We start from the raw sequence: 27,718 nt of genomic DNA, 5'->3' as shown, positions 1-27,718 counted from the left end.
GACGGTTGTAACTTGACAGCTAAAAGTTCTCACGGTCCATTATAACGTACGTTCGATAAAATCCAGCAATATGATAAAACGACACCAATACATGTACAGTTTGAGCATGAGATGGCAGCACTGGGCCATACCACTGCGCGGGCACAGGTCTTTATAGACCTGTCCGCCGCGAAACCGACCGCGAAAATCGAAGTTCGTTAATTGCGGGCAGTTTTTTCTGTCACTCTAATTACGTCTTAATGAGAGTAAAAGAGAAAGATTCCCGCAATTTACGAATTACGGTTTTCGCGGTAGAACCCCTGGGCTGCTATTCCTCAGAGCTTGCGCGCAGAATTTACTAGATACCAGTGTCCCAATATACGAGAGTTCTACCGCGTTCATACATTTTTCTTAAGCGAAGGATAACCATTAAAACTGTGCTAAAAGAAATTAATGTTTAAATAAAATTTGACTAGTCCTCACTCTGTCTGTGATTTAGTATGAGCCGGTTTAAATTTCAACCAAAAGTTACCACTTTGACAGTTGTCAAAAGAAGTACTCCTTATTCACTACCGACAATGCGGTATCTTTTGACAAATGAAACGTACGTTATACACTTAGAGGATATAACCAAACGGAGTAGCCATTAACAGACGTTCCCCTCTGTCGTAAATAGGCGGCCAATGGTCATACACAATGTATGGACATACATGTATGTATGTGTTTATCTGACATGGCTATTTTTATGTGACGTGCCCCCCATTTGACGTCCCCTCCCCCGCAAAAATCGGCAGACTGTTTTGTACAGAAAATTACAGACAAGTTGTCTCCGTTTGGTTATATCCTCTAAGGTTATAGATAGACCGTAAGACGCACACAAGCTTAATTATCAAGGCATGTGAAAGTGAGGTAGAAAGTGTTGGTGTCTCACTCCAACCCGAGGAGCCAGTTGATGCCCTGCGCGAGGAACATGACGAGTGGTTGCCAGGCAACCAGCCAGCGCAGCCAATCAAGCAGCTGCCCGTAGAGCAGGTGCGGCCGGTCCCAACTAGTGTACTGTTAAGGTTGTAAATCGACGATAGATGGCGCTGTCAGGTCCTGCATCGCGCTATCGAAGTTTTTTCGCTGAGCGTTTATATGTACATACAAGGCTGTTTGGAATCACATCGTGTGACTTCATGGATCGACAAGTTACAAGTCGAGTCGTGGAAGCTGTTTATTCTCGCTCCTAACCGGTTAGAAGAGGCGACGGAATTTTACGGTTCGCGGAAACCGAGATAATACCGGTTACTTTCGGCTTTCAGAGACTCGGTTAAACTCGTTATCATACATGAAACAGACAGCCATAACTTACTCGTTCTATCTTGCTTCGATATTTTCAGTTTAACCGGTTAATTTCGTTCCACAAAAACGAAAGGCGAACGAATTGGTATAAACTGGTATCTCAATAGAACAGTTCATTAACCGGTAACCGCAAACAGAAACGAAAACCCTTTCGTTCCCGGTGAATAAGTGAAACCGGTTTGAAAAATAAAACGTTTTCCGAGCCCAGACACAAGGTACCATGGCTCGGAACCGGTATTTTAACAAACCCAGTATTTGACCCCAATATTTTGAATTATTTTAACAATTTTGTATTATTAGATTGTCCCATTAAAAATGAAAAAATAAACCAAAGAACGAAAAAGAACGTAATAATACCGGTATTTTTGTATGGAGCAAATCGTCACTATTACTTACTCAACCTCATATCCGCAACAATCATTTGATGGAAATGTCGCTTTTCTTTCATTCGGAATACGGGTGTTTTTGTCATCAAATGAGTGTTGCAGATACGAGGTTGAGTAAGTATAGCGGCGAAATACCGGTTTCCGACCCCTGGAACCTTGTGTTTGGGCTCGGAAAAAAAAGATGTGTATGCCTACACAATAAAAAGATGTGTATAATAATAGTTATCTGTGAGTTCCGGACCGGTATTAGTAAAGGATACGGGTTGGTGAACATCCGCTTGAGGTCGACCCGCTCGCGGCAGTACGGGCAAGTCTGTTTCTTGCCCACTATGCACCAGCCGCGGATGCAGAACTCGTGGAACACGTGCCCGCACGACAACTTGTACGTGTTCTCTATCACACACCATTTAAATAAATAAATAAATATTATAGGACATTCTTACACAGATTGACTAAGTCCCACGGCAGGCGAGTCTCACTCCGCGATTTCGTCGCTTTGCTACAGGTAGCTAAAAGTACATTCGTTCCGGCCCCAATTTTGGGGAAAGCCATAAGCCGCGCGTGGCGCTGTCGCCACCTAGCGGCCGTATCTGTGCTGATCGTAACAGACGCGTTTTGTTAGAGAGTGAGTCTTCTGTACTTAGTACTATTATTTATTCTGTGCCCACAGTAAGCTCAAGAAGGCTTGTGTTGTGGGTACTCAGACATCGATATATATAATATACAAATACATAGAAAACACCCAAGACTCGGGAACAAGTATCTGTGCTAATCACACAAATAAATGCCCTTACCGGGATTTGAACCCAGGACCGCGGCTTCACTAGCAGGGTCACTATCTCAGAGCATATAATACTAGAGAGAGGGCAAGCCGCCGGCGGCCGTGTCGCAGTTGTTAGCTCATTGAGCATACAACGCCGCCAGTTCGCCGTCCGTTGTTACCGAGTATGCACGCGCGCTGTTCACCGAAAAACTTCTGTTTTTTACCAAAATGCCGAGTTGTGCAATAATTACTTGTAAACATCGCAGTGATTTGATTAATTTCCAGACCAATGGGATCACTTTTCACAGGTTTCACTACTTATTTCAAATAAAACCACGAATTCAACGTAATATTCCGACTTGTATCCATGTAAGCTTACACTTGCTTGTCATTTAATATGTTTCATATACAATGCTGCTGTACAAGTAACATGATTGCAAAGTACAGTGTTTACGCCGCAATGAACTGGGTACAAAACGATTCACTCAATGAGAAATTTTCTCATAGTGCAGCAGCGATGTGCTCCGCTTGGATAGTGCTGTGCGGCACCTATAACACGTATCGATAAAACCAGCCCAGGGTTAGTTGACGCTAAAAATAATTTAAAAATTTAAAGATGGTTACTGTCTTTAATATAATATATTATTATAATATTATTTAGTATAAATTTTGTGTAATTGGTTACCTAATGGTATGTATTTATGTATGAATATACTTTATTGCACATGGAAATAAAAACGAGAAACATAGTTACAGAGTAAATTAAATACAACAAAGGCGAACTTATCCCTGTATGGGATCTCTTCCAGTTAACCTTTGAGAAAACGAATAAACAAAAGTAATGATGAATGACAAACAAAAACAATAGTGTACAATCACTAAAATTAATGAAATGCAAGTTTTGAATACACATTGCTACAAATAATATATATAAACATAAATAGAAATACTTAAATAAATAAAATAAAGCGTATATATATAAATATAACCTAAATAAAATAAATAAATACTCGAACCAGAAAAGTAAAGGAAACTAAAGAAGTACTAATCGAGGAAAACCGAATTACTTATGTATCGGAAAGCCACAATTTTTTAAGCCTCTCCTTGAGTGATGCTACAGATTGCAACAGTGTCTGCCTACTGTGCACGAGGTCTCGGGTTCATTTTACTGGGCAGTAATTGACTATAAATATTAATAGTACATTATTGTCGAGGTTCGGAAGTAGCTACTTGCAGGCTGAGGATTCGTTTTAAACGGACGACCTTGGGAGTCCGTTTAATTGAATCCGAAGCCAGCAAGTAGCCTTCCAGCCGAGTCATATATAGTGCTTTTCTCAAAAATGGTGCAAGAAATAGAAATATTTTACAGAACTTACAGAAGCAACGTTCTAATTTTCACAGAAAAAAATACAACCATTAAAAAAATTTGCTTGCCGCCTTTAAAAAAAAAAGAAGTGTATTTTTCTGCTGAAAATACGCCAACCTATTTGAGACACCTAAATAGTCGCGGTACCAACATTAAGCCTATAACAGACTATCGCACCGCACCGCGACCTTGAAGCGTCGCACCCATAAGTGAGAGCGAGAAAGAGATATCTGTTTCACCCATAAGTGAGAGGGAGAACGAGATATCTGTTTCTCGCTCTCACTTATGGTTGCGACGCTCCAAGGTCGCGGTGCGGTGCGATAGTCTGTTAAAGGCTTTATAATAATAAGTGCTGATCATCTGTTTGGCTGTTTAAGGGACCTATGCCTTCATTTGATATGGCCATTTAAAGTTTTAAAAAGTTTGGAACTCGTTAAATAATGGAATTTGTATGCGACATTGCAGTCCCGAAATCGAGACTGCAATGTTTTTAACTTTTTAATTTTTTGAATGACCATAAACTACGCACTTCGCGACCTATTTTTTAACCGGCAACGTCAACTTTGCCGTCCATTTTTGAGAAAACGTAATATACCCGCGTGCATTTGCACAGATAAGAAAATTATTGTTTTTTATTGCTCTATAATAAATTAATAATCAAAAATTCGATGTTATTATTGCAATCAAATTTCGAATGCCTTTTTTCTGAACACATCATATGACATTTTTTAATATGTGTGTAGATAAAGTAATGTATGCAACTGTACATTATTAAGCAATTTAAGCATAATAATTTACAGTTACGTAAAGTTTATGTAACTGTACATTCCTTATTTTTTGATAAACTACTAATATCTACTTAAATCAAATGTCTTGTTTTAACAAGTAAATTTATTCCATAAATAGGCAATTAAGAACAATGATTCCGAATATTTATATTTGAAAGTGTTCATGAAGTTATCGACACACAGTCTTTTCCGACAGTCGATCAAATATCGATATCACGGTGTCCCGGCTCAGTTCCCGTAATTATCGTTGTGTGCGTGCGTGATGACACGACTCGCTGGTCGTTCGCATGTACACAGACATTGAAATGATGCTCGTGTATTGTGCAATAGGAGCGTCCATCTACAAGTGTGCGTACTTTAGGTGTGTGCGTGCGTTGTCTTTATAATTACTGGTGCTTTGTGTGTGTTCGAGAACTTGCGACAGGCGTATTCAATACAAATCGCCGGGCATGCCCGATCTCCTTCCTTCCTATATCTGTGGTCACTATCCACTAGGCCAGACCAGTCGTCAATTTGTTGTTATAATCAAAATAAGTATTTGGCAAAAATTTCATTTTTCTATACGAACTTTTATTGCTGACTGTACTTACAACTAATACTCATCGACACAATTCTAAAAACTCCAAACACAATTAAATTGTGTTGTTTCATCACAGTTCCGATGGCCACCTCCTGTCTCCATCATCAGATCAGCTCGATGGTACCATAATATTGCATTGTCACCCGACTTACATATATGTATGCAAATTTTCAGCTTCATTGGAAGTTGAGAAGTGGGTCAACTTTAGTTTGCAAGATTTGACCCGTACAAACATAGTTACATACATACAATACATAGAGAAAAAGCTTGTAAAAATATTAGGCTTCCTGACGAAAGTGCGCAGTATATTTATGGAATTGTTTTTTTAATAAACTTAAATATTGTTGTCATTATAATTAGTTACACCAACAAAAGCTGGTTATAGAGCAGGTGCGGTTGGTCCTAGTTAGTCTCCTGTTAAAATTCCAATTTGACGATAGGTGGCGCTTCTAGGTCCTGCATCGAGCTATGAAAGGTTTTCCGCTGAACTTAGCGCCAGTTGCACCATCCGCACTTGACAGACTGATCAACGTCACCCGGCGTGCCGCCGCGGTTTACTATGAAACTTTTCATACAATACAATTTATCGAACTCTCTAACGATAACAGTTTGGACTAACCGACTCTTATATATATTACAATATCTTTCTTTGAATAATGTAACAGTTGTTTCAAACTCCGTAATCAGAGTTAGTGAATACCCGCTTGCATTTTAGACTACACTATTTCTTGCGCCCTATTTCTCGGATAAATATAGGAAACCAGGACTAAAGTGTCATTCTATAGTGTCTAACTATGTAAACGAACCGCCATATTGAAATTGTGTCTTATGAATTTACTAGTGACTTTTGTTTACATACTTAGCAAGTGCCATAGAATGGCACTTTATACGAAAGTACTTACCTATAACGCCCTCCTCATTAACAGCTACTAGAAGTTTGTCGCCGCATACAGCGCACACGTCGCTTTCCAGCTGCCGCGTCGGTATGCCTTCTTGTGTGTAATACTGCAAATAATAACGTTGTTATCATATTGATACATACTATGAGTCACACGCCGCTCCGGTGTGTGAGACAGTACTACGGGGTCATTTTTGGACCATTAACCATATTTAAATATGTCATTATGGATCAGCAGTACAACACATTGTGGTTTTTTTTTGACATTTTTATCCTTCAATAACAAAAAATATGGTCACTGTACTCGTTTGTTTAGATGCGTGCAATACCATAGAGAAATATAGTAAGACAAGAGTGCTCACTCCATACATCAGTTCAGACTATTAATTTCAGTGTCTACATCTAGCATCGAGTAGCGGAACTATCAGTACTGCTACATCTATTGTCAAGTAGCAGTACTGATAGTTCCGCTACTCGATGCTAGATGCTAATAGTCTTTTTGGTATACTAATACTGATGTATGGAGTGAGCACTCTATGTATTTTTTTCTCTATGGCAATACTAAGCAAGCAAGTACAATCTTATAGCCAATCAGGGCATCGCAAACGCTTGCCGGGCGATGGGTGTAAGGGTGTCTCGTACTACTTGATAACGCTTTGCCCCGCCTCCGAGCGCGTATTTAGAGTGACCAAGCACGCGTAGAATATTCTGATTTCAAAAAGTGGAATTTGAAAAAGAATATAGGTAGGTATATATTTTTATTTTTATTTCACTAAGATCTTTTTTGGGACTTTTTGCAACTTATATTACCGTATGGCTAACTGCTCATAAAGAACCCTGTATATACGTGCATAGCGCCGTCTCGCTCTAGCGTAGCTTACCCCGATGGAGGCGGCCATCTTGTCCGCGCAGTACTCGGCCACGTCCCGGCCCAGCACGCCGAAATACAGCCCGTAGAATAGAAGCACCATGCCCACGTCCATCCACGACTGTCAAGCAAAACAGATAGGTATTAGTCAAATGTTATTGTAGGCTCAGGTTCTTCTCTCACTCTCATTGAGCGTAAGGGTGAGCGTGATGGCTTGTGCGTGCCCGGGATCGCGATTATAGATAGAATACTCTTTATTAACACACCTCAGTAAAAGAATACAAAAGAAAAGAATAATTGATTGAATGTAGAGGCAGACAACAGGCGGTCTTATCGCTAAAGAGACAACCTTTGGGTAGTGCAAACAGAGAAATAAAAAAGTAGTAGGTGTTGCAAAAACGTTATGAAGCCTACATTTACACACACACAATTTACATTATGATTATTTTATGTTTTTTTTTATATTAACCGATTCGTTGCGTGTTCCATAGTCGAAAACTTTTTGCTGTGGCGGTGAGCAATTATTTCATGACACCACAGGCGTGCCTTACGCCATAGAATATGATGGCACGCCTATCGTGTCATACGCCACACGCCTGTCGTGCCATCAGCACCAAAACGGTAAAAGAATAAGTTGCTGTTGCTGTTAATGACTCACCTGAGGTTTAGCACCGAACAGTAGGTTCACTCCAAGGAACGTGAGCATCATAATAACGTAGCCGATCACGCCAATACAACAGCTGATTTTGTAGATTAGGTAGAACCATTTGTACACTAGTCTGCGGGGAGAAGTTTTTAGTTAGGTTTTGAGGCCCACAAATAAGTACTGGTTTTCTCTAAAACTTAGAGAACCGTGTCAAAATGACTTTATACAGATCGTAGAAAATCTCTTTTTATTTGTCAATTTTGAAATACATCTATGGTGGCGTAGGTTTCCAATTGGTTGACTGAACACAACTCGATAAAGGGGACGGACTAAAAATCAGCGCTGCGCAGGCAATTTGTAATGAAATGACTGACGCAGCGTATGTTGAGCCCGTTCCTTTTGCCGCACAATTATTGTTATTTTTTTAAATCTTATTATGTTTTGTAACCTGTATGCTTTTTGTGTTGCAATAAATGGTTTCTTATTCTTATAAAGATAAAGATAAGATGAAAGGTAGTTTATTCAATTAGGCATATTACATTCGCTTATGAACGTCAAACAAAGCTACACCGGCGGCTAGAGTACCTATATGTCAGATAAACTAGTAAAAAAAATCGTGAATTGTTACGATTCTAAAATCACATGCGGTTATAAAAAATTTGTCACGATCACCACGTGACAGAAGTAGATATTTATCGCGTTTCTTACGAATTTTCTTTAAAGATAAAACTTTTTCACCTCAGCAGCTCGAACAAGAGTACTTTGCTACTTAAAAACAGTGAGCAAAATCGCATTTTGCTCACTGAGTGAGACAAAATGAGCAAAATGCGATTTTGCTCACTCAGTGAGCAAAATGCGATATTGATCACTGTTTTTAAGTAGCAAAGTACCCTTGTTCGAGCTGCTGGGGTGAAAACTTAATTGTTGGTATATCTTAAGAAAACCTGAGTGAATAGAGGTAAGTGATGAAGAAGGAATACATTTTTCGGGTTCACTAATATGTTCTCACTGCTGAGGTGAAAAGTTTTGTGAACTACACGAGATCAAAGTTATTTATATCTCGTGCGCTTTTGAGTCCCTTACTACGCTCAAGATTCTAAATTAGATTCACTCGCTACGCTCGTGAATCTACTATAGAATCTTTCGCTTGCACGGGACTCAAAATAAGCACTCGAAGAAATATCAAACTTTGATCTCTTGTTGTACAAATAACTATTGAGGAAAAGGATATATTTAAGTCTTAGGTATGGTTCAAAAATTCACATACAGTCACGCTTCGTGATTGTTACGCTATTTAGGGTTCTAGCTAAATTTGACATTTCATAGCGTAAGTATAGAACAACCAATTTAGCTAGGACCCTAACAATCCCGTGTGGTGACTGTACCTATATATAATAATAAATAATAATAAACTTGACGCCGTCAACGTCAGACGCATTTTTTACTAAATTTTCCTTTTATATATGATCAATATGTTTTTACTGGCTTTTATTACATTTTCGTTGTATTTTTTTTGTGGAAAAGTTACCTTCACATAAATGCGACACTTCGCAAAAGGCTACGTGACCGCAAAAATGTAACTATGTACAAAACTAGCCGACAAACAATGGTCGAATGACATACAAAGGAAAATGATAACACGAAGTAAAGCGCGTTCACAAGCGTCAATCACAATCAACGCACGCCCACCACCCTCGCCCGCCTCGTCCGTCTCCTCGCAACCGTCGTCGGGCGATGAATTCGCTACCGCGCCCGACACCAGCGAGTCGAGCGACGAGTGCGGGCCGCCGCCGCCGCCGCCACGACCACCTGCGCGACGAGGGCGGCCACCGCTGCCGACACGCTTGGGGCCTGCGGGACATCCTGCCCCGCCCACGGCTCCCGCTACCGGTGGTGTAGTGCGTCGCATGCGATGGTCTCAAACCATAAATGAGAACGTCATCGTCATGCGCGCCTACTATGGGGCTACAGAGGGGGGAACCAACTTATGCGCCTATCGTGTCCGAATGCTTCCACTGTTTCAGGCACTTGAACCAACCATCACCGTGTCGGAGCAACGATTATCGGATCAGGTGCGCGTCATTCAGTGGCTAAAGCGGTTGGATGACTCGACACTTGATCGGCTTCGCCTGGAGGCTCTCTCTGCTTGCGCGGCCTCCACCTCGGCGCAGGACCCGCCCGCGATGTCGCCGAATCCGGTACCCACACCCGACCGGGCGCCGGGGGTAGCGCGGGTGGATCTCAACGCCGACGAGGAGGAGATCGCGCAGAGTGAGAGTAGTACAGCCAATGAGCATCTGAGGAGGACTCTGGATGAGGCGATTACGATTTCGCCGCTACAGAGAGCGTGTGGATCGATTCCAGCAGAATCGTCTTTTCCAGAGTGACCAAAGGAAGGTGTACCGAAGGTGGGAGGAAACCAACCTTCGTGTGTCCGACATGCAGCCGCCGGATCCTACTGTCATGACTGACTTTTGGCGTAGCATCTGGTCGGTGCCTGTCGGACACACCGAGGGGAGTTGGATGAATGTTGTCGAGCGTGAGTGCGAGTCCATCGAACCTATGGGGGTAGTCACTATCACCCCCGATGACGTAAGTTGTGCCATCCGCACGTCCCAGAACTGGAAAAGTCCTGGGCCGGATGGATTGCACAACTTCTGGCTAAAATGGTTCCGATGCTCGCACTCGTGCTTGGCAGCACAATTTCAACAAGCCCTCGAGCTTGGTTCTCTCCCACCTTCCTTAACAACTGGTGTTACCTTCCTGCTCTATAAGTCCGGTAGTACCACGGAAGCGAAGAATTACAGACCCATCACGTGCTTACCTACACTCTATAAGCTCCTTACATCCATTTTGAGGACAAAAATCAACGCGCACATTGTCGCTAACAATATTTTGGCCCCCGCTCAAAATGGATGTAGGGTTGGGTCCCGTGGTACTAAAGAGCTCCTCCTCATAGACATGACCATTTGCCAACAAATCCGGCGGAACAAGGAGGCCCTCTCAGCCGCTTGGATTGACTATAAGAAGGCCTATGATTCGGTGCCTCATTCATGGCTGGGGAGGGTCTTAGAGCTGTATAAAGTTGATGCAGCTTTGAGAGCCTTTCTAAGCGCGTGTATGAGGCAGTGGACCACAGTCCTTCGTCAACCAGGAAGCGGAGATGACCGCCCTGGCCCGCAGGATTTCATAAGGATTGAGCGAGGAATATTTCAGGGTGATAGTCTGAGTCCCCTATGGTTCTGCCTAGCTCTGAATCCCCTCAGCACCCTGCTGAAGGATTTGGGACTAGGTTGCCGGCTTCGGAGAGAGGGTGAAGTCATTTCTCACCTTCTGTACATGGATGACCTCAAATTATTTGCACCAAATAACCAAGACCTGAAGGAGCTACTGAAAACCACCGAAGTCTTCAGTAGTGCCATCAACATGGAGTTTGGTGTCGATAAATGTGCGGTTATGCATGTACAGCGGGGGAGGGTTGTAAATTCAACAAATTTACAACCTTCTGAGACAATGTCTTTCAGATCTATCTCTGAATCAGAAACCTATAAATACCTTGGTATGTCACAGTCGTTGGGTTTTGAGGACGAGGGTATTAGACGGTCGGTGAAGGAGCGCTTTTTCAGTCGGCTCACAAAAGTCCTTAACAGTCTTTTGTCAGGAGGCAACAAAGTGCGCGCCTTCAACGCCTGGGTAATGCCCCTACTCACATACTCCTTTGGCATACTAAGGTGGACTCAGACCGAGTTGGATGCCCTGGATCGGAGAGTCCGATCACTGCTCACCGCACATCGCATGCTACACCCACGCTCGTCAGTTATGAGATTGTACATTCCACGGAAATGTGGAGGCCGAGGCTTCCTAAACGCCAAGGATCTCCACAACCGCGAGGTGTACAATCTCAGGAATTATTTCCTTAACAACGAGTGTGGGATGCATCGTGATGTGGTGGCAGTAGACAGGAACCTCACGCCGCTCTCCTTGGCAAACGAGAACTGGCGCAAACCTGTGGTACTAAGTACTGCGGATCGCAAGGCGGCATGGGAGAGTAAGGTGCTACACGGGCGGTTCTACAAGGCCCTCACGGGACCCGATGTGGACCTGCTCGCGTCGGTGAACTGGTTACGATTCGGGGACCTCTTCGGAGAAACCGAGGGTTTTGCCTGTGCAATTGCGGACGAAGTAATGATGACGAACAACTATCGGAAATATATCCTGAAGGACGGTACGGTCGACATTTGTCGGGCATGCCGCCGTCCCGGAGAGTCACTCAGGCATATCATTTCCGGTTGTTCTCATCTTGCTAACGGCGAGTACTTGCACAGACATAATCTCGTAGCCAGGATTATTCACCAGCAGCTTGCTCTCCTATACGGCCTTGTGGACCGCGAAGTACCGTACTACAAGTATTCACCTGCGCCAGTTCTCGAGAATGGTCGTGCCACGCTCTATTGGGATCGATCTATCATCACTGACAGGACTATTGTAGCCAATAAGCCTGACATTGTGATAATAGATCGAGCGCAACGCCGGGCCGAGCTCGTTGACATCACCATCCCCCATGATGAGAATCTCGTGAAAGCCGAGAAGGACAAGTCCAGTAAGTACCTAGACTTGGCTCACGAGATAACCGCCATGTGGGATGTTGATTCGACGATCATTGTTCCGATAGTTGTTTCAGCGAACGGTCTAATAGCGAAGAGTCTAGACCAACATCTTGAGAGACTCTCGCTAGGTGGTTGGATCAAGGGCCAGATGCAGAAGGCGGTGATCTTGGACACGGCGCGGATAGTCCGCCGGTTCCTGTCTCTGCAGCCCTGACCACCGGTAGCTTGGGCCTTGCCCCGCTGCTGGCGGCACCCTAGGTTAGGTTTTTTATAATGTGTTTATATGTATTTTGTATTGTTTTTGTAAGTGTTTTTGTATTTTATTTTTATATCCATATTATAAAATAACCTAACCTAAGATCAGAAATAAATAAAGTGAATAATAATAATAATAAAGCCATTTATTCCATATTTTTCATAAAGTTATACATTTTACAGTTTTTGTTAGTAAGTTATAGTAAAAAGAATAGAAAATAGGTAATTAGTATGTTAGTTCTTAATGTTTAATAAAATATGGACCCCTTCTGGGTAAAGGCCTCCTCCGTCCTCTTCCATGCCTCCCTGTCCTTGCCTAACTGTATCCAGTCGGCTCCTGTGACTTGTATGATATCATCAGCCCACCGTGTTATTGGTCGACCTGGATTCCTTTTTCTACCTATATATAGAAAGAGGAAAATAACTTTGGCGCATGCTACTGGTGGCTCCGGGCGCTCATGATGAGCGGTATATACACCACATCGCTATCATTGTGAAGATATTATGGAGAAAGTGTGCATAAGAGCTTCATACTGACCTAGGCGTGGTAGCGCTCATGGGTTTAACGGAGCTCTTTCTCATCACAAGCCCTGTTAGTAACGTGAATATGCTCCAGATGATGACGAACCGCCACCAGTGGCTCCGGGCGCTCATGATGAGCGGTATACACCACATCGCTATCATTGTGAAGATATTATGGAGTAAGTGTGCATAAGAGCTTCATACTGACCTAGGCGTGGTAGCGCTCATGGGTTTAACGGAGCTCTTTCTCATCACAAGCCCTGTTAGTAACGTGAATATGCTCCAGATGATGACGAACCGCCACCAGTGGCTCCGGGCGCTCATGATGAGCGGTATACACCACATCGCTATCATTGTGAAGAACTGTTCAAGAAAAGCATAGGTTATAGAACAGGTAAAAATAAATAAGACAGGGCTTATGCTATCAGGCCCCGTAGACAACATGCCAATCGCTAACGCTACGTAGCGAACGAAACGCAACTGTCACTGTCACACTAATATGGAAGAGCGATAGAGAGACACAAAGCGATTCGATAGCGAAGCGCAAGCGATCGTCACCTTGGCTAGGCCGCCCCTAACATTAACATTACATAGTGGGAGAATAGCAACAAAGGTGAAAGTAGAGCTGACATAAAAGCCCCATTTTCGTAGAAATTTTTACTTTTAATTGCCACAATTTGTGACGAATGTCATCTAACTCCTATGTATATCTTTAAATCGTAAACGTGACTAGCCTTATAGGCTATAAGTCAAGTTATAGCAGTCACACACACCAACTTACAGTATAAGTATAATAAAGGCATTTGAGGCATGGAAATGGGGTTGGCCAGTCAAAATATTATACAGATGGCACCAGTACAGGTTTTGCCAGTAAGTAAAGTAATAGAACACAAGAAACAGTGAAAACCTATGCTGGCGCCATCTATGACACCTTTGACAGTTACCAACCCCATTGTGCAGTGCCATTCAGTGAGTCTCTAAGAGGGTTTAAGAAACATACCGCATAAGACCTATAATGCCGCTTCTTCCACTCAACAACTATGATTTGAGCCACGATGAGGGTCCCGATGAGAATCAGGATCATGGTGGTGTGCATGCCCTCATGTCCCCGATGCAGCTCGTGCAGCCTTTGATGATCATATCTAGGGAAAATATGTCAATTAACACTTTCAGTGCCAAGAACCCGCTAGTTGGGTTAATTTTGTAGTGGAAATGGGGCGCTTGGTACTGAAAGTGTTAAGGTTAATTTAATATGGGTTAGTGTGGGTGCCAGGTAAGTGTGGCTGGCTATCACATTGGGGTTTGTTTAGTGTTTACACATTGATGAGATCTCTGAACTCGGTATAGCATGTAATTCATTAGCTTAGTTAGCTAATAGCTACTGGATTTAATATTTCGATTGTTTTACTGACTCTTTAGATTGTGATAAGTTGATAACCTAGACTGCTAAATTATGATTTTATTTCCTTTCTATCATACAGTGCAGAACTTTCAATAAAACTGTTAATTAGTAGCATTCACTTTCCTTTTATTCCACTATTTCCAACCTTCTGATAAAGTATAGTGCGGATAGACTCAGTGAGAACAATAACACTAACATATTTAAGCTAGTTTTAGTTGTTTTTTTTTTAATATTCTGAAATATTTCTATTTTTTTAGTACCAAAACTCAGTTACATTCTACTAGAAAATCACCACTCAAACTTCACCATCTGCCTGAGATTGGTGGTAGGTAAAGGTACCTATAATCTTGCTTTAGATTAATCTATAACTCAGGAATGTTATATTTTAAAATATTTATTGAGACCAATTGATTAGTATGTATTTGGCTTACAAAAATAAACAATACTATTTTGTACTTCACTAGGACAAAGGATTGATATATTGAATTTAATAATCCAATTAGTTAAATAAGTTGATTTGCTCTAACTCCAGTTTAATGTAGGTACAGTCAGCAGCAGAAGTTGCTAAGCGGGCCAGGTGTTCCAAATAGGCTTGACGCGACTTTATTATTAAGATAATAAGAGTGTGTCATGGTAATTTTGAACACCTCACCCATTTAGCAACTTCTGCTGCTGACTGTATGTCTGATAGCTCAAAGTACATCATGTATGTACTGTTATTGTCAAAGTTTTTCTAAATTGTGCCTTATCTTAATTTACTAAGATACACTTTTAAAGACTTGAATACAATTACAAACACAACAAACCGACACATACAAAACAAGTAATTATATCATACACTCTGAGAGGAAACAAGGGGACTCCCCATATGTTACGTTTTTTAGGGTTCCGTACCCAAAGGGTAAAAACGGGACCCTATTACTAAGACTCCTGTCGCGGAGAACCGCGAGTATCATATAGTTGGTAAGTTGCACAACAAATACTATATAGATTCGATGTATCTTTAACCCTGCTGGCAACACTGACATGGAAGAAAAAATGTCAGTGTAAGGTAGACAACAAAAGAGAACAGGTGGATGGGTTAAGTGAGTATTAAAATGGCGGGAAGTGGTTGATGAGATGTGGTAAGTTTCATATACAATTGCTATTCTCTATTGAACTGTAGAATAAATCTTATACCAAGTATTCAAGTCCGCACTGACGGTTGTGGAACAGCAATATGTCGTACAAGTAGAGTGTGATACTCAAAACAATCAAGTGAGGCAATGTCAGGGCAGGTTGTAAGGGGTTGGAGGAGACCTGTGGGGACCATTGGTCCCAACCAAATATGACTCGAGTAAGGGTATGTTATACAAGCGATCAATGTAGTGATTGCCACACCTTGCCGTGTGGCAAGGTGTGGCAATACAATATTAGTCCCCCGAGATGTCAATAGCTCGTCAAGGCAAGGCTAGACCGTAGCCGTGCAGAAGCCACGGGTCGCTCGAGTCAGATTACAATGTTAATAAACGTTCACAAAGGTTCAAGTAAATATATTGCAGTTCCAAAACCTTGTGCGGATACTCTATTCAATATCAACTGTTAGGTCTGTTAGTCTTGTCGTCTATTACATCCTCATTAATAAACGCGGCGACAAGATTAATTGGTGGAGATGCTGGGATATTTCACGTTTGTTGTGGGGGAACAGAAAAGTGGGAGCTGAATCCTTGTGTTCAGTTACCTTACTAGTAGTAATTGTGTTAAAGACTCCGAGTAACAATTAAAGCCTGGAGGCCTGTATAGGCTCCATCAAAGTCTAGTAGAGCCATGTTGGTCCACCAAGGACTGTAAAACAACGTGGCTCCAAACGGCATAAGGGCCTGAAGTGGCTTTGTCAAGGTCTAGTAAGAGCCATGTTGGTCTAACAAGGACCGTAAAACAACGTAGCTCCGAACACCAACAAGGAGGCCAGTATTGGCTCCACTAGGGAGGCCCGTAGTGGCTCCATAAGGGAGGCTCGCAGTAGCTCCACAAGGTTCAGTAGGATGTCATGTTAGCTCACCAAGAGCCGTAAAACAACGTGGCTCCGAAACCATCAACAATCAACACAAGTCTATACGGACACTGTTAGAGATGAGTAGTGGATAGTCAATTAATCAAGTAGATCAAAAGTCAAGTTCCCACACAGCGACGTGAAATTGCCCAGATTTAACTATTTTATGTTTTAATTATAATTGCGGCATCGGCAATTTCCCATATTTGTGGGTGAATAGGTATAATTCCATAGGTATTCATCATTGATGCACATTTGATTGTTGCATAGTTCTTGTGTGTCAGGTGAACCCTGAATAGAGTACAGCAAATACAAACTAAGTGTTATGAAATTATAATAATATTAGTTAAATGTTGTGCAAGGTTTCTAAGTTAATAGATTTATCATTTAAATAACAACAATAATTATGCAACAATTTTATGGTAATGATAATAAAAAGGAGATAATAAATATATACACAATGAAAGTTTGTTTTATTATTATCGTATTATGATATTATTTATTGAATTGCTTTGCGTTTCGATCCGCGTGTAAGCGTGTTGGAATGATACATGCCTCTCATTCGGAATGATATTTAGTACGATGTCGATGCGTCTAGGAAAAGTTTAATATCTTTTAACCTTAATCGTTATCTTAAACGCATCCATCTCATTCCATTGATCAATCGATTTTTTACGTTTGGAGTGGCGCATCACTAGTGCCGCTTTTTCTGGTTGTCAAAATGAAAATTTTCACTTTGACATTGACGGGATGGAATCTAACAAGTGTTCTATGTTATCGAAGTTTGAATTTTAGTACAGAAAAGTGATATTTACTAGAAAACTGTGTTTTTGGATCACATAAGGAAGCGTGAATTGTGGTAAGTAATGTATTCGCAAAAAAAAAGAAAACTCTGTGTGAAATGAACGGAAATAAGTGCCATGGTCATCATCGTTAACGGTGCCTTTTCATCAATGTATGAAGATATTTAGTAATAATCTAATGAAGAGATGTTAAAATATTATGTACGTAGGACTTCAAGCAAAGGAGTTCTTATTTAACATCATCTTAAGTTTTTATCCGTTATTCTATCCCGAACCATAAGAATTAAGAGAAACAATAATATTTTGTTAGTAAGAAATATACCATAGGGCGTGTTGTTATTTGCAGGTAATTAAACTTATCGCAGCTTTCATCAAAACAGAAAAAATCTTCATTCAAGATTAAATCAGTAATACAGAGATCAACTGCAAAATGGACGAGGCATTACATGCACGAGTAAAAATCAGACATCGTAAAATGAAGGAATTATCAGCACATGCTGCAACAATACTGGAAGGGGGAGAAATACAATTGGTGGACATGATGCAAGTTCGTATACAATTGAAACGGTCGATTGATGCATTAGAAAAGGAAACTCTCAATTGTATGCAGCATTGTACTAGTAGTACTGGCAGCATGTCAGACGAGTATTTGGAGGACCAATTAATAGCTGAAGATATCCTATCCCGTCTAGACACATACACAGAGTTAAACATCAATAGTGACAGCGAACATAAGGGAATAAACAGTCAAGTATCAAGGCTACCGAAACTGGAACTCCAAAAATTCAATGGAGATTATCTAAAGTTTACCGAGTTTTGGGACCACTTTGAGGCCAGTGTCGGAACAAGAAATCTTAAAGATGTAGACAAGCTTTCATACTTAATGACTTCCCTACAAGGAGCTGCATTAGAAACAATTGAAGGAATTTCTATAACAAACGAAAACTATGTAGTAGCAGTCAGTATGCTGAAGGAAAGGTATGGGACAAAGGAGAAAGTTATTGATGTCCATTATAAGGCCTTAATGAATATTAAAAAAAGTAGCGATGATGCCACTAGCTGTAGGCATACCATAAATGCCCTAGAGAGGCACTTACGCGTGTTAAACAATTTAGGAGAGGATATTAACAGCAGTCATCTTCGTGTTCTGATGACTGATAAATTCCCGGAGAAGGTAATTTACCAAGTTCACTTATTATCTCCTCAAGATCAAAGTATTGAGAAATTGCGAATGGGACTCGAACAAGTGATAACGGCGATGGAGCGTTCCGGTCAGGATAACCAATTTGCAAGTGGTGCTACATCAAGCTCAACACCAGCGCTTCCATCAAGCTCAACACCAGCGCTTCCATCAACAGCTTCATTGTTAGGATTGGCGAAAACGGGATCAAAAAGGAAGTACATCTCATATCGACAGAAGAAAGGCGGTAATGAGCTTTCTAAAAAAATCCGAAAGAATTGCATCTTTTGTGAAGGAACCCACTACAGTAATGAATGCCGGAAGGTAACAAACTTAAGAGGAAGGAAAGAGAAATTGAAGGATAGATGCTTCAAATGTTTTAAGCGAGGACACAACGCTTCAAGTTGCAGATTCAAGAAGAATTGCTATTTCTGTAAAGGTGATCACAATAGTGCCTTATGCCCGAAGCAATTTAAGAAGACTACACCTGATCTAAAAAATACTGAAAAGGGTGAGCCAACACATATTAATAGCGCTGTCATAGCAAAAACTGACACTTTAAATTCTACTACTAAAGAAAAATCATCATTTTTACAGATGGCAGTGGCGACAATCCACAACAAGAATAAACATCTACCTTGCAGACTGATTTTGGATGGTGGATCACAACGTAGTTACATTACTTCAGCAATAGCAAACACATTAAACATTATTCCAGATGGAGAAGATTTTCTCACAATGTATACTTTCTCATCAACTTCACCGAAAACTATATATAGCCCATCAGCTGAAATTAAAATTAAAACAAAAAGACGTCATTAAGGATTTAAGAATCAACATAGTTCCTCATATAACAAGAAGGATTCCTATTGTGAAGATTGATATAGAAAAGCCGATTGATTTTCTAGCAGATGATGACACCAGGGGCGAGAATGTTGATTTACTTATAGGTAATGATTATTATTTTTCGCTTATTCGAAACGAGCGCATTGAAAAGGAGAACATGATTCTTATAAATACGGATTTTGGTTGGATTGTATCCGGGAATGGCGAACAAGACAGAGAACATAGTACCTTATCAGTCATTACATACTATTGTCAGTGCCATGATACAGATTGTACATACTTTAATGAACCTGATCTACCGCTAAGAAGTATTGACATGAAATTCCTTTGGAGTTTAGAAAGCATTGGTATAACAGATTCTCCCAAAACAACCAGAGAAGAAGAAGCAGTTAAATATTTCAATGAAACGGTACAGTATAACAATGGCAGATATGAGGTCAAGTGGCCATGGATCCAATACCCGCCTGATTTACCAACAAATTATGGTTTAGCCTATGGTAGGTTAAAGGGCTTGTTACGGAGATCTGATGAGAGCACGCTCAACGAGTATAACCGAATTTTAAAAGAACAATTAGATAAAAATATCATCGAAGAAATTGAACCTAAAACAGTACCTATCTATCAAGTAAATCCTCTTGTGCACTATCTGCCACATCACATAGTAAAACAAGAAGGTAAAAGCGGGCGGATCGTCTATGATGGTTCAGCGAAGATAAAGGAAGGCAATAGTTTAAATGAATGTATGTACCGAGGTCCTTCATTGCTAGAAGATCTCACTGCGCTATTGATTAAATTTAGAACCGGCAAAGTAGGAATTACTGCAGATGTTGAGAAGGCGTTCTTACAAATTGGTCTTCAAAATGAAGACAGAGACGTAACAAGATTTCTCTGGGTTAAGGACCCTAGTAAAGAACTGACAGATGATAACATACGACATTTCCGATTTTGTAGAATCCCGTTCGGCATAATTTCTAGTCCATTCTTACTAACAGCATCAATTCGATACCATATAACCAAAACAAATGAAGCTCTACTCACAAAAATAGCAGATAAGTGCTACGTTGATAATTTAGTGACATCTGTTGAATCGCTAGATGAAGCTTTACGCTTGTATAATGAAACCAGGACAGTATTTAACGAGCTTTCAATGAATATAAGAGACTGGGTGTCAAATGACAGTAAATTTATGGAGAAGATCCCAAAGAACCAGTCAGGAAATCAATCAGTAAAATTGAAAATACTGGGTCTCATTTGGAACCTACAAGATGACACTTTACAACTTAAAGTTGAAGATAAGGCGCTTGAAGCTCAAGCCAAAGATGAACTGAACAAAAAGGATATCCTTAGAGCTCTTGCCCGTGTCTATGATCCATGTGGGTTTGCGTCGCCTCTTATTCTGCCAGCTAAATTACTGTTTCAAGACTTGTGCATCCAGAAATTTAGATGGGACGCACCTTTACCAATGAATATAGTTCAAAAATGGAAATCCATTGTGGAGAAATTAAAGACAGCAAAAGATATAAAGATCCCTAGATATGTGGCCGAAGACATGCCGGAAGGCGCAATGCAATATGAACTTCATGTCTTTACCGATGCTTCTAAGTTCGCCTACTCAGCTGTTGCGTATTTACGCACCCAATGTGGAGGGACGACTAAAACTGCGTTCCTAATGTCAAAATCCCGCGTAACGCCTGTAGATGACAAAGAAAATTTGAAGATTCCCCGTCTAGAACTACTGGGCTATTTGATAGGAAGTAGGTTGCTCAAGTACTTGAAGAATAACCTGAACCTGACAATTCATAAGCAGTACTTATGGACGGATAGCCAAGTTGTGCTTTACTGGCTTAGAACTAACCACTTACTGCCACCCTTCGTAAAGAGACGCATAGATGAAATAAATCAACTAAAGGACGTCGAGTTCTGTTACATAAACACTAACGAAAATCCAGCTGATTTAGGGACACGTCCGGAACTATGGGATGAAAAGCAAGCCTTATGGTTTACAGGCCCACCTTTCCTTGTCAAAGACTCAAAATTCTGGCCAAGTAACAGGTACTTAGAACAAAATACTCTTCTTTTGGCCGGGGAGGTCCTGGACATAATAGATGGTCCAGAAATGGTACTGAAAGGGTATGAAGTAGACCCACCTGCCTACCTTACGGGAGAAATTCAGGAAGTAGATGCCAGAAGTGAAACAGAAGTTACTAACAACAAAGAGCCTGAAATCGGTACCGCAGATTTACCTGATTCCCTCACAGGAGTGGATCAGGGGGTAATTACTAATGATACTAAGACTGAAACCGGTATTACAGAAATCTTGGAAGTACAAAAGAAACATTTCCCTGATGAGATAAACGGAAAAAAGACTGCGTTAATGAGAAGCCTTGATCTGTTCCTAGATGTGGATGGAATCTTGCGGTGTGGTGGACGTATGAAACATACGAACTGGTCTTATGATAAAAAGCATCCGATACTTATTCCAAAGAACTCAGAGTTTACCAACAGAGTTATACAAGAAGTACACGAAAAAAACTACCATGTAGGTCCACCTCATACTTTGAATATTATTCGAGAGCAATATTAGATCCCGCAAGGTAAAGCTCAAGTAATGAAGGTCATTAAAAAGTGTAAGAAATGTCTGAAGCAAGGTGGAGGGCCCTACAAATTACCTCAAACTGCAGCATTGCCTCCCGAGCGAGTAAACTATAGCCCTCCCTTTACGTTTACTGGGGTTGATTACTTTGGGCCAATGTATGTTACCACCACAAATGGAAATCGAGAAAAAAGATGGGTCTGTTTGTTCACCTGTCTGGCAGTCCGTGCGATACATTTAGAATTAGTGAAAGACTTGACAGCGGAGGAGTGTCTCCTTGCAGTAAGACGATTGGTGGCAGCTAGAGGTATACCAAATACAATTATATCAGACAACGCTTTGCAATTTAAGCTAACATCCGAAATATTAATTAACTGCTACTGCACCGAAAATAAAATAAAATGGAAGTTCATTCCGCAATTAGCCCCGTGGCATGGCGGATTTTATGAGCGGCTAGTTGGAATTGTAAAGCACTGTCTTAAAAGGACTTTGGATAAGCATTTATTGAATGACAGTCAATTAGTCACCATTATCAAAGAAGTCGAATCAGTGGTCAACACAAGACCTTTGACTAATGTAGGTGCTGATTTGGAGTATGTCCTGAAACCTGCAGATTTTTTGACTCTAGGGAAATGTTTGGAATTGACTCCCTCAAGTAATGTTATAGGCGTCGATGGGACTACTACAAAAACGGATCTTGTCCAAGGATGGAAACGAGGCCAGCCTATCTTAGCAGAATTTAAGAAGATGTTTCAAGAACGATATCTGACTAGTCTTCGTGAGAAACATCGGGGATCAATAAGACAACCTCGAGTAACTTCAGACCGGACACCTCAACTTGGAGACATAGTACAAATAAAAGAGGAATTGAAGAATAGGAATACATGGAAAGTTGGGAAGATAACTTCGTTAATAAAAGGTCAGGATGGTCAGTGCCGTGTAGCAAAAGTGAAAGTGGGTAATATCTGTATTACCCACTTTCATTCACCAGGTCAATCGGTCATCTTTACCCACTAGAAGTTGACAACTCCAGTGAAGACACCCAAACTTCTGACATCTTAAATCCGGTTATTCCAACTCCATTGGGTCCACCTACAAACAATGACCAAGTTGAGATCAACAGCGTGCCAACACCAATACCAATCAACATAAACCCACAAGTCCCGCAACAAAGCTGCGAGTACCCTAAACAAAATCAGGGAGATGTGGCAGATCTGTCCCACAAGGAAGTGACTGTTCCGGCAGAGGAAGATGTAGCCAATTCAACCAATGAAGATGTAACTTATCCAGTTGACGAATGTATGTCAGAGCCCGATGACATATTTGTGACTGAACCAACCGCACCAGATACACCCAATATGCGGGACGATGCTGTCCAAAGATCAACGCCAGCTAGACAAGCAGCCATTCGAGCGAAGGAAAAAATCGCCGAATGGACGCGCAACCTAATAATCCTGTTGCAGTAGACTCTCTGTTGCCGGGGAGTGTCGCGGAGAACCGCGAGTATCATACAGTTGGTAAGTTGCACAACAAATACTATATAGATTCGATGTATCTTTAACCCTGCTGGCAACACTGACATGGAAGAAAAAATGTCAGTGTAAGGTAGACAACAAAAGAGAACAGGTGGATGGGTTAAGTGAGTATTAAAATGGCGGGAAGTGGTTGATGAGATGTGGTAAGTTTCATATACAATTGCTATTCTCTATTGAACTGTAGAATAAATCTTATACCAAGTATTCAAGTCCGCACTGACGGTTGTGGAACAGCAATATGTCGTACAAGTAGAGTGTGATACTCAAAACAATCAAGTGAGGCAATGTCAGGGCAGGTTGTAAGGGGTTGGAGGAGACCTGTGGGGACCATTGGTCCCAACCAAATATGACTCGAGTAAGGGTATGTTATACAAGCGATCAATGTAGTGATTGCCACACCTTACCGTGTGGCAATACAATATTAGTCCCCCGAGATGTCAATAGCTCGTCAAGGCGAGGCTAGACCACCCGTGCAGAAGCCACGGGTCGCTCGAGTCAGATTACAATGTTAATAAACGTTCACAAAGGTTCAAGTAAATATATTGCAGTTCCAAAACCTTGTGCGGATACTCTATTCAATATCAACTGTTAGGTCTGTTAGTCTTGTCGTCTATTACATCCTCATTAATAAACGCGGCGACAACTCCAGTGTCTGTCTGTCACCAGGCTGTATCTCATGAACCGTGATAGCTAGACAGTTGAAATTTTCACAGATGAAGTATTTCTGTTGCCGCTATTACAACAAATACCAAAAAGTACGGAACCCTCGGTGGGCGAGTCCGACTCGCACTTGTCCGGTTTTATATTATTAGTTTCATTGTTATTTTATTTTAAGTATACAGCAGCAACAACGTTACATTTACTCTTTAGCCAGACATAATTTCCATTATAATATTGTTATAAGATATAAAACAGCCCAGTCGGCATATATTTATGTTAGCATTACCAAAGCAAACAAAAATCAATGACTTACCAACACAATCTAACTACCGTTATTAATTACTAGAAAAAGTAACAAAAAAGTTTTATTCTTACCTCAGTTTTTCTTCAGATGTTAGTTCCTCGTAAGTCTGCAATTAGAAAGCTTATTAGCATTCACAAATACAGTAAATTAAGGAAACCTTATCAAATTTACAGGTTGCTTCACCTTGTTAGGATCCACGGGCCTGTGGAGATCCATATTCAATGTTGTGTTAGTAAAATCAATGCACTATAGACTAATTAACATTTATTCTTATAAATAATGTTAATAATTACAATAAAATTGCAATAATTTTGCGTGTTTATTGGAAAATTAAACGTAAGCCGCTGATAGCAGTCGTCATTTTGGCAAGTCTGACAAATGTCAAATTGACAGTAAGGTCACCGCTGTCACTTACAGTGTTGCCACAGTAAATGGATACCCTTGATTTAAGCCGTTTTCTCACGAACGTACAAGGAGACTATAGTCTGGCAAACCCAAACTGTCAGTAAATGAGAAGAAGAAAAACTATACTCATCCCTTTTTTAGGTGCTAGTACTAGCGTAAGACACAGAGGGCCTACCGCGAACCACGTTCGACGTGTTGCCTCTCTGTCGCACTTGTGAATTTGTACGTAAGTGTGACAGGGAGGCAACACGTCGAACGTGGTTCGCGGTAGGCCCTCAGACAGTATAATTCTATATATTATACTACTCTTTGAGAAAAAGTCAGTGTGATTAGTACTGCCTATGCTCTCCTGATATAATCCTTGCTGGTCTGATCTTCTCCCAGTGAGCAGAGGGCCTAGTGGTGGGTAGGTGCTTCTCTGTCACACTTGTTAATTCGTAGGAAAGTGTGACAGGAGGCTGAGGAGGCATCACGTCAACGAGTCTTACTTTGATGATCATGCGCAAGTACCTTGCTGATCTTGCGCAAGTACCTTGCTCAAAATGCGAACTTCGTGTGCATACACCACAACTTCGACCACTGACTTAATATAAAAGAAATAGACACACAAAGCAGAACAAAAACGTCAACAAATGTGGATCCCAATGACGTTTCGCACCATTTGCATTGATGATAAAAACACTTACGTAAATTTTGAGTCAAGATAAATGTTTCGTACAGAAAAGAGCTTAATGTCGTAAGCATTAAGTGTCAAATTTGCAAACATAAGTACCAACACTGTTAAAAAATTTAGTCCGATGGCACTAAACGTAACGTATTTATGTCAAACAACGTCAAACGAGAATAATGAACGAATGGAGTCACTTTGGTACACTTTAATATGTATTACTGTACAGGAAAACCAATTGAAGTAATAAATAAAACAAATTTAATTTAATCGGGAGCTCAAATAAAATTAATTCGTAGTTCAAATTCAAACAAGTTAAATTTTTAATTCGTATACGTCTTTAAATACTAATTTCCTTGAAATAAATTCTACTTATTAAATAACTGTGTATTTAAGATCTACATTTACTCATAGCACGGGTGCACGGGGACATTTAGGTACTGATTGTGTTTTTTTTTATAAAGTCTACCTATGCTTTATATAAAAAATCCTGTGGTTGTCACTGTGTTCAGACAGGTTTAGCATTTACAGTTAATCGATATAAGCCCTTATTGGTGGTGTATGTGTCGGAAACAGGGAAATGGGCCGAACACACAAGTGCCGTTTTGCCTTGTTTAAAACTGCATCACCCCTATCTCTTGCTATAAATATTAAATAGCAGTCCACTTTGCACGTCGCATAGGTTTTCTTGGAAATCTTGAATTTAAACATAATATTATTCCTTATGAATTCCATATAAAAATATAAAAAAATATTGACCTCACATCGACTCATTAGATTTTTGTTCGTTGACATCCCTTCTTTGGTACTAACAAATTAATTTATTCAAAACCATAAAATTACCACCAGATTACATAAATTATGTAATGCTATCCAAAGAACTAACCGAAAGAAATACATTCCATCCTTTTTCCTTGTTTTATCATTGTTATTTTTACATATATTAACGGCTCATTTCGTATTTGTTGACAACTTCACATTTGAGCGTTTCAAACAAGACTAAACGAAAAAGTGATGCGTGATCTGTTTTGACATTACTTTTGTGGGGCCATTTTTGGCGGCTGATTGGGTATCCAGTTCTTTATACTATATCAATGACTTCGACCAAATAAGTTCGACACGCATCCCTAGCTGCAAAAAATCTGTCAATGTCATTCATGTCATTGTCACATTTTGACGTTCCTGGCGGGTTTTTGTTTGACATCGACCAATTAGTTTATTTATTTTAATAAACTTTTACATAATAAATTGAATATGTGTTTTTTGGAAAATGTGAGATATATACTGAGACTATTCTTTGTCTAACAAGGCTCAACAGCCAATCATGCCGAATAAGGGTAAAGAAATTTCGAATATCCCATTCCAATTTGTGTTGTTTTGGATTTATATTTACATGCTAGAATTGTGATTGTTTTAATGTTATTGATAACTATTATCCCTCATGTTCCTATGTTATATTGAAATTGTAATACTTATCGGTTACATGTCAGATAATGGTTACCTTTTTGAAGTAAACAACAACAACATATTCATGTGATTTCTATTTCGCAGAGCTCAACCGTGCCCAGGGAGCGGAGGTCAAAGCTGTGCCGCCAGTGGTACAAAATGTGATTCCAACCAAGACAGCAGCTGGAGCCGTGGCTGCAAAGACTGGTGTTGCCAAGGTAAGTGGGTATTTAGAATAGAATAGAATAAGATTTATTCAGGATGCTTATACAACATTTTACAAATACATGTCACGAAAATGGTTTAAAAAGGCAGTGGCTTGTTAATGATTGATTCAGATTAGTGGTATCCCTTATTCCCTTTGACGACTGGTCTGGCCTAGTGGGTGACCCTGCCTGTGAAGCCGCGGTCCTGTGTTCGAATCCCGGTAGGGGCATTTATTTGTCTTGGGTGTTTTCTATGTATTTATGTATTTGTATATTATATGTATATAAATCGTTGTCTGAGTACCCACAATACAAGCCTTCTTGAGCTTACTGTGGGACTTAGTCAGTCTGTGTAAGAATGTCCCTATAATATTTATTTATTTATATTAATCAGTAACAAATGGAGATGACTATGGTTTGTTAGGTGTGTGAAACAGAACTTTACCAAAAATAATCTTACAACGGAACGAAACCAAATATTAAGTATATTTTCAGTAATGCAGTCTTGCAACTCTCATTTTACAAATCAAATTGGTAATTATCTTGGTTTAGATAAATAAAAAAATAAGATTGTTTGACTTGTTGTTACCGCCAAAGACTTCAACAAACAGTGTAATATCAACTTTCGTGCATTCTG

At 40.4% G+C, this 27,718-nt stretch overlaps 3 protein-coding genes across 3 annotated transcripts in view; 2 read left to right on the top strand and 1 right to left on the bottom strand.

Annotated features, from left to right (window-relative positions):
- Positions 1 to 527: 527 nt before the first annotated feature.
- On the bottom strand, positions 528 to 24,776 carry LOC134654513 (E3 ubiquitin ligase Rnf121). Its single transcript, XM_063509959.1, has 10 exons — positions 24,541 to 24,776; positions 24,429 to 24,463; positions 14,003 to 14,144; positions 13,211 to 13,365; positions 7,631 to 7,751; positions 6,986 to 7,093; positions 6,109 to 6,211; positions 1,970 to 2,102; positions 844 to 1,027; positions 528 to 595 (listed from the first exon to the last, which is right to left on the bottom strand). Exons 1-9 carry the CDS (start codon positions 24,571 to 24,573, stop codon positions 907 to 909), a joined length of 951 nt encoding a protein of 316 aa, XP_063366029.1. The 5' UTR covers positions 24,574 to 24,776; the 3' UTR covers positions 528 to 595; positions 844 to 906.
- Positions 18,643 to 23,324, top strand: LOC134654723 (uncharacterized). Its single transcript, XM_063510197.1, has 3 exons — positions 18,643 to 18,930; positions 19,017 to 21,683; positions 22,850 to 23,324. The coding sequence occupies exons 2-3, from the start codon at positions 19,138 to 19,140 to the stop codon at positions 23,322 to 23,324; spliced, it is 3,021 nt and encodes a 1,006-aa protein (XP_063366267.1). The 5' UTR covers positions 18,643 to 18,930; positions 19,017 to 19,137.
- Positions 24,777 to 26,616: 1,840 nt separating the features above from the next.
- The window catches only part of LOC134654510 (protein cramped), a 54,451-nt gene continuing 53,349 nt past the window's right edge, over positions 26,617 to 27,718 (top strand). Inside the window, 2 exon segments of the mRNA XM_063509955.1 lie at positions 26,617 to 26,766; positions 26,981 to 27,093. Coding sequence (XP_063366025.1) covers positions 26,754 to 26,766; positions 26,981 to 27,093 — 126 coding nt within the window. The 5' untranslated portion in view covers positions 26,617 to 26,753.

The sequence above is a fragment of the Cydia amplana genome, chromosome 15 (genome assembly GCF_948474715.1).
Source record: "Cydia amplana chromosome 15, ilCydAmpl1.1, whole genome shotgun sequence".
NCBI lineage: Eukaryota > Metazoa > Arthropoda > Insecta > Lepidoptera > Tortricidae > Cydia > Cydia amplana.
This window is presented reverse-complemented; position numbering and strand designations above follow the sequence as displayed.